At 48.7% G+C, this 7,500-nt stretch overlaps 1 protein-coding gene across 2 annotated transcripts in view; it reads left to right on the top strand.

Moving 5' to 3' along the window:
- Nucleotides 1–7,500, top strand: part of LOC120040970 (armadillo-like helical domain-containing protein 3) — a 13,944-nt gene that overhangs the window by 1,844 nt on the left and 4,600 nt on the right. For both annotated transcript variants that reach the window (XM_038985940.1, XM_038985941.1), the window contains exons 2-3: nucleotides 531–606; nucleotides 1,163–1,241. In XM_038985940.1, coding sequence (XP_038841868.1) covers nucleotides 531–606; nucleotides 1,163–1,241 — 155 coding nt within the window. The remainder of the gene's footprint in view (nucleotides 1–530; nucleotides 607–1,162; nucleotides 1,242–7,500) is intronic.

Genomic DNA, 7,500 nt, shown 5'->3' on the forward strand with positions numbered 1-7,500 from the left:
TGGGTCAGTCTGTAACCTGTACTGCATGGGTCAGTCTGTCTGTCTGTAACCTCTACTGCATGGGTCAGTCTGTAACCTCTACTACATGGGTCAGTCTGTAACCTCTACTACATGGGTCAGTCTGTCTGTCAGTCTGTAACCTCTACTACATGGGCCAGTCTGTCTGTCAGTCTGTAACCTCTACTGCATGGGTCAGTCTGTAACCTCTACTACATGGGTCAGTCTGTCTGTCAGTCTGTAACCTCTACTACATGGGCCAGTCTGTCTGTCAGTCTGTAACCTCTACTACATGGGTCAGTCTGTAACCTCTACTACATGGGTCAGTCTGTCTGTCAGTCTGTAACCTCTACTACATGGGCCAGTCTGTCTGTCTGTCTGTAACCTCTACTACATGGGTCAGTCTGTAACCTCTACTACATGGGTCAGTCTGTCTGTCAGTCTGTAACCTCTACTACATGGGCCAGTCTGTCTGAAATGACTGTGTGTTTGTTTCTAAGTGAATCCTGATGACTGAATTGTTTTCCTCACAGTACTGAGAGTGTCCACCAACACAGGCCAGTGGAAGGAGCCTGCCAGTAAAGTCACACACTCACTGGTCAACGTCAGGTAAGGGCACACACCTAGTGTGTATTGGTAGTGTTTGTACCAGTTAGTGAATAGTGTTGGGGAATACTTTACCTTGCAGAAATATCTATTACACAGACTGTGTCATCTCTTTTGGCTTCTGCCATTTCCTGGTTTACACTTTCAGCTTTTCTTCTTCAATCTTTCAGTTAGAGGAGCTGGTTGAAAATGGGTTTTGACTAGGCTTCATTTGTTTAGAGCTTTCTCATAACGTGTGTGTGTGTTAGTTTGGTCTCTCTCTCTCTCTATCCATCTCTCTCTCTCTCTCTCTCTCTCTCTCTCTCTCTCTCTCTCTCTCTCTCTCTCCTCTCCTCTCCTCTCCTCTCCTCTCCTAGTTCAGAATACCTAATATATGCTGCAATGTTGGTCCCATCCAGCTTTATATTTCTTCATGTTTAAATATATTGGAAGATAAAACAGAATTCCATCACAGCAATGGAGCTCCTCTATAAAAGTCTGTGATTTACGTATTTCTACCTTCTCTCTCACCAATGCTTCCACTAATTCTGTGTTTCTGTGTGTGGGGGTGTGTTTTCAGGGCCATTATCAACCATTTCAACCCCAAGATTGAGTCCTACGCTGCAGTGAACCACATCTCCCAGCTGTCTGAGGACCAGGTAAACACGCCCCTTATGATGTCACAGGACACTCTATTATGAGTGTGACATCAACTTACCTGGTAAAATAAGGGATAAATCAAGCAGGGATGTCACAACATGCCTACTTGGGATGTCATAATGGCCCAGTGAAAGCTTTTGCGTTCTTTTTGACATCACAATGGCCATCTGATGACGTCACAATGACAACAGTGTTTAAATTCAGACTGTGGCTCTTTATGACGTCACAATGGAACACATCCCTTGAAACAGTGTTATTCGCATTGCACCAGGAGATAGGCTTTTAACCACACTCCATCAGGCAGCATTTAATGAGAGGAGAGAAAAATGGGGCTGTTCGTTGGCAGCCAGAGGCACGTACACACATCGTGCAGATCAGCCGGGGGGGGGGGGGGCTGTTCGTTGGCAGCCAGAGGCACGTACACACATTGTGCAGATCAGCAGGGGGGGCTGTTCGTTGGCAGCCAGAGGCACGTACACACATCGTGCAGATCAGCAGGGGGGGGCTGTTCGTTGGCAGCCAGAGGCACGTACACACATCGTGCAGATCAGCAGGGGGGGGCTGTTCGTTGGCAGCCAGAGGCACGTACACACATCGTGCAGATCAGCAGGGGGGGGGGGGGGGGCTGTTCGTTGGCAGCCAGAGGCACGTACACACATCGTGCAGATCAGCAGGGTGGGGGGGGGCTGTTCGTTGGCAGCCAGAGGCACGTACACACATCGTGCAGATCAGCAGGGGGGGGGGGGCTGTTCGTTGGCAGCCAGAGGCACGTACACACATCGTGCAGATCAGCAGGGGGGGGCTGTTCGTTGGCAACCAGAGGCACGTACACACATCGTGCAGATCAGCAGGGGGGGCTGTTCGTTGGCAGCCAGAGGCACGTACACACATCGTGCAGATCAGCAGGGGGGGGGGGGGCTGTTCGTTGGCAGCCAGACGAGACAATCGAAGGAGGATGCGCTGAGCGAAGTTACTGGCTCGGATTTAGTCACGCTTTCTCCAAATAGATTGATGCTTATAATTGTTCATGTTATAAACATTTATTTTTATTTTGATGATGGTAGGTTATACTCTGGCTGGATTTATGTACTTTTTCCAAAAAAAAGTTTTTGCCTCATTCATTTGGCAGACCTAACTTGATTGACCCTGTTTCTACAAGGCCTAGTAGTCTATGAGAGGCCTAATCATATTTGGATGAATATTTTGTTAAAGCCTCGGCTATCGAGATGCATCCAGGTAATGAACTCATTATTATGCATCAACATTTTCATTTGATTACAATTATTTATTGTCAATCATTGTTGAATTTGTTAGTCTTTACAATTAAGTAGATTATTTATTGTCAATCATTGTTGAATTTGTTAGGCTTTACAATTAAGTAGATTAATGAACTGATAATACATTCATACATTGCTATGTTTGAATATGACAGGATGTTGCATTCTATTATACATCCTATGTGAATAATTTTACATTTACATTTAAGTCATTTAGCAGACGCTCTTATCCAGAGCGACTTACAAGTTGGTGCATTCACCTTATGATATCCAGTGGAACAACCACTTTACAATAGTGCATCTAACTCTTTTAAGGGGGGGGGGGGGGGTTAGAAGGATTACTTTATCCTATCCTAGGTATTCCTTAAAGAGGTGGTGTTTCAGGTGTTTCCGGAAGGTGGTGATTGACTCCGCTGACCTGGCGTCGTGGGGGAGTTTGTTCCACCATTGGGGTGCCAGAGCAGCGAACAGTTTTGACTGGGCTGAGCGGGAGCTGTACTTCCTCAGAGGTAGGGAGGCGAGCAGGCCAGAGGTGGATGAACGCAGTGCCCTTGTTTGGGTGTAGGGCCTGATCAGAGCCTGAAGGTACGGAGGTGCCGTTCCCCTCACAGCTCCGTAGGCAAGCACCATGGTCTTGTAGCGGATGCGAGCTTCAACTGGAAGCCAGTGGAGAGAGCGGAGGAGCGGGGTGACGTGAGAGAACTTGGGAAGGTTGAACACCAGACGGGCTGCGGCGTTCTGGATGAGTTGTAGGGGTTTAATGGCACAGGCAGGGAGCCCAGCCAACAGCGAGTTGCAGTAGTCCAGACGGGAGATGACAAGTGCCTGGATTAGGACCTGCGCCGCATCCTGTGTGAGGCAGGGTCGTACTCTGCGAATGTTGTAGAGCATGAACCTACAGGAACGGGTCACCGCCTTGATGTTAGTTGAGAACGACAGCGTGTTGTCCAGGATCACGCCAAGGTTCTTAGCACTCTGGGAGGAGGACACAATGGAGTTGTCAACCGTGATGGCGAGATCATGGAACGGGCAGTCCTTCCCCGGGAGGAAAAGCAGCTCCGTCTTGCCAAGGTTCAGCTTGAGGTGGTGATCCGTCATCCACACTGATATGTCTGCCAGACATGCAGAGATGCGATTCGCCACCTGGTTATCAGAAGGGGGAAAGGAGAAGATTAATTGTGTGTCGTCTGCATAGCAATGATAGGAGAGACCATGTGAGGATATGACAGAGCCAAGTGACTTGGTGTATAGCGAGAATAGGAGAGGGCCTAGAACAGAGCCCTGGGGGACACCAGTGGTGAGAGCACGTGGTGCGGAGACAGATTCTCGCCACGCCACCTGGTAGGAGCGACCTGTCAGGTAGGACGCAATCCAAGCGTGGGCCGCGCCGGAGATGCCCAACTCGGAGAGGGTGGAGAGGAGGATCTGATGGTTCACTGTATCAAAGGCAGCCGATAGGTCTAGAAGGATGAGAGCAGAGGAGAGAGAGTTAGCTTTAGCAGTGCGGAGCGCCTCCGTGACACAGAGAAGAGCAGTCTCAGTTGAATGACTAGTCTTGAAACCTGACTGATTTGGATCAAGAAGGTCATTCTGAGAGAGATAGCAGGAGAGCTGGCCAAGGACGGCACGTTCAAGAGTTTTGGAGAGAAAAGAAAGAAGGGATACTGGTCTGTAGTTGTTGACATCGGAGGGATCGAGTGTAGGTTTTTTCAGCAGGGGTGCAACTCTCGCTCTCTTGAAGGCGGAAGGGACGTAGCCAGCGGTCAAGGATGAGTTGATGAGCGAGGTGAGGTAAGGGAGAAGGTCTCCGGAAATGGCCTGGAGAAGAGAGGAGGGGATAGGGTCAAGCGGGCAGGTTGTTGGGCGGCCGGCCGTCACAAGACGCGAGATTTCATCTGGAGAGAGAGGGGAGAAAGAGGTCAAAGCACAGGGTAGGGCAGTGTGAGCAGAACCAGCGGTGTCGTTTGACTTAGCAAACGAGGATCGGATGTCGTCGACCTTCTTTTCAAAATGGTTGACGAAGTCATCCGCAGAGAGGGAGGAGGAGGGGGGGAGGGGGAGGAGGATTCAGGAGGGAGGAGAAGGTGGCAAAGAGCTTCCTAGGGTTAGAGGCAGATGCTTGGAATTTAGAGTGGTAGAAAGTGGCTTTAGCAGCAGAGACAGAAGAGGAGAATGTAGAGAGGAGGGAGTGAAAGGATGCCAGGTCCGCAGGGAGGCGAGTTTTCCTCCATTTCCGCTCGGCTGCCCGGAGCCCTGTTCTGTGAGCTCGCAATGAGTCGTCGAGCCACGGAGCAGGAGGGGAGGACCGAGCCGGCCTGGAGGATAGGGGACATAGAGAGTTAAAGGATGCAGAAAGGGAGGAGAGGAGGGTTGAGGAGGCAGAATCAGGAGATAGGTTGGAGAAGGTATGAGCAGAGGGAAGAGATGATAGGATGGAAGAGGAGAGAGTAGCGGGGGAGAGAGAGGTAAGGTTGGGACGGCGCGATACCATCCGAGTAGGGGCAGTGTGGGAAGTGTTGGATGAGAGCGAGAGGGAAAAGGATACAAGGTAGTGGTCGGAGACTTGGAGGGGAGTTGCAATGAGATTAGTGGAAGAACAGCATCTAGTAAAGATGAGGTCAAGCGTATTGCCTGCCTTGTGAGTAGGGGGGGAAGGTGAGAGGGTGAGGTCAAAAGAGGAGAGGAGTGGAAAGAAGGAGGCAGAGAGGAATGAGTCAAAGGTAGACGTGGGGAGGTTAAAGTCACCCAGAACTGTGAGAGGTGAGCCATCCTCAGTAAAGGAACTTATCAAGGCGTCAAGCTCATTGATGAACTCTCCAAGGGAACCTGGGGGGCGATAAATGATAAGGATGTTAAGCTTGAAAGGGCTGGTAACTGTGACAGCATGGAATTCAAAGGAGGCGATAGACAGATGGGTCAGGGGAGAAAGAGAGAATGTCCACTTGGGAGAGATGAGGATCCCAGTGCCACCACCCCGCTGACCAGAAGCTCTCGGGGTGTGCGAGAACACGTGGGCAGACGAGGAGAGAGCAGTAGGAGTAGCAGTGTTATCTGTGGTAATCCATGTTTCCGTCAGTGCCAAGAAGTCGAGGGACTGGAGGGAAGCATAGGCTGAGATGAACTCTGCCTTGTTGGCCGCAGATCGGCAGTTCCAGAGGCTGCCGGAGACCTGGAACTCCACGTGGGTCGTGCGCGCTGGGACCACCAGGTTAGAGTGGCGGCGGCCACACGGTGTGAAGCGTTTGTATGGTCTGTGCAGAGAGGAGAGAAGAGGGATAGACAGACACATAGTTGACAGGCTACAGAAGAGGCTACGCTAATGCAAAGGAGATTGGAATGACAAGTGGACTACACGTCTCGAATGTTCAGAAAGTTAAGCTTACGTTGCAAAAAATCTTATTGACTAAAATGATACAGTACTGCTGACTGGTGAAGTAGGCTAGCTAGCAGTGGCTGCGTTGTTGACTTAGTTTGAAAGTGTAGCTGGCTAGGTAGCCTCGGTAACTGGCTAGCTGGCTAGCGAAAATAGCTGGCTAGCTAACCTCGGTAATTACGATAATTACTCTAAACTACACAATTACCTTGGATACAAAGACAGCAACGACAACTATGTAGCTAGCTAACACTACACTAATCAAGTCGTTCCGTTGTAATGTAGAAACTAATGTAATAGTTTCTACAGTGCTGCTATTCGGTAGACGGTAGACGTTGGCTAGCTGCTAGCTGCTGGCTAGCTAGCAGTGTTGACTAGGACGAAAATAGCTGACTAGCTAACCTCGGTAATTACGATAATTACTCTAAACTACACAATTATCTTTGATACAAAGACGGCTATGTAGCTAGCTAAGATCAGACAAGTCAAACCGTTGTACTGTAATGAAATGTAATACTACCTGCGGAGCGAAATGCGACCACTCGCTCCAACAGTGCTGCTATTCGGTAGACGGTAGACGTTGGCTAGCTGCTAGCTGCTGGCTAGCTAGCAGTGTTGACTAGGACGAAAATAGCTGACTAGCTAACCTCGGTAATTACGATAATTACTCTAAACTACACAATTATCTTTGATACAAAGACGGCTATGTAGCTAGCTAAGATCAGACAAGTCAAACCGTTGTACTGTAATGAAATGTAATACTACCTGCGGAGCGAAATGCGAAATGCGACCACTCGCTCCAACCCGGAAGTGATAAGCTCATTAATGTTAATTTGTGTATTAATAATAATCTAAAAATCAGTGTGAAATGTAGTATTTCTCCTGTTGTTCATGTCCATATAGCCGAGGACAATGTGGTAAAGGACTGTTCTTCCTTCTCCACTTAATGTGTTTTTTGTTTTCTCGCTCGCCTCACTTTTCTGGCATAAGTAATTGTAGTGTGTGCAGTACTCTATATATTTTGTACCAATTGAGAACTTTGGTCTAATTCCCTGACATCTGAATCTTCTCTGGAGAATCATTATTTTAGTATTTTTGGGGTTTACTGCCAGGGCCCAGGTGTGGCAGTACTGCTCTAGCAGGTCCAGGCTCTGCTGTAGGCCATGTGCTGTGGGTGACAGCAGGCATAGGTCATCTGTGAAGAGCAGGCATTTAACCTCTGAACTCTGGAGACTAACACCAGGGGCTGAGGATTTTTCTAGAATAGTGGCCAATTCGTTGATGTCAATATTAAAGAGTACAGGGCTCACATTGCAACCCTGGCGAAGGCCCCGGCCCTGGTTAAAGAATTCTGTTATTTTCTTGCTAATTTTGATGCTGCACGTATTGCCAGTATACGTTGATTTAATTATGTCATATGTTTTACCCCCTACACCACTTTCAATAACTTTGTAGAACAGTCCTGTATACCAAATAGAATCGAATGCTTTTTGGATGTCGATAAAACAAGCGTACGTTTTGGTATTATTTTGGTGGACATGTTTATCTATCAGGGGTCTCTCTCTACCTCCCTCTACCCCTGCCTCTCTCTCTCTCTCTCTCCCTCCC

This window comes from Salvelinus namaycush, unplaced genomic scaffold (assembly GCF_016432855.1).
Source record: "Salvelinus namaycush isolate Seneca unplaced genomic scaffold, SaNama_1.0 Scaffold3972, whole genome shotgun sequence".
NCBI classification, from domain to species: Eukaryota; Metazoa; Chordata; class Actinopteri; order Salmoniformes; family Salmonidae; genus Salvelinus; species Salvelinus namaycush.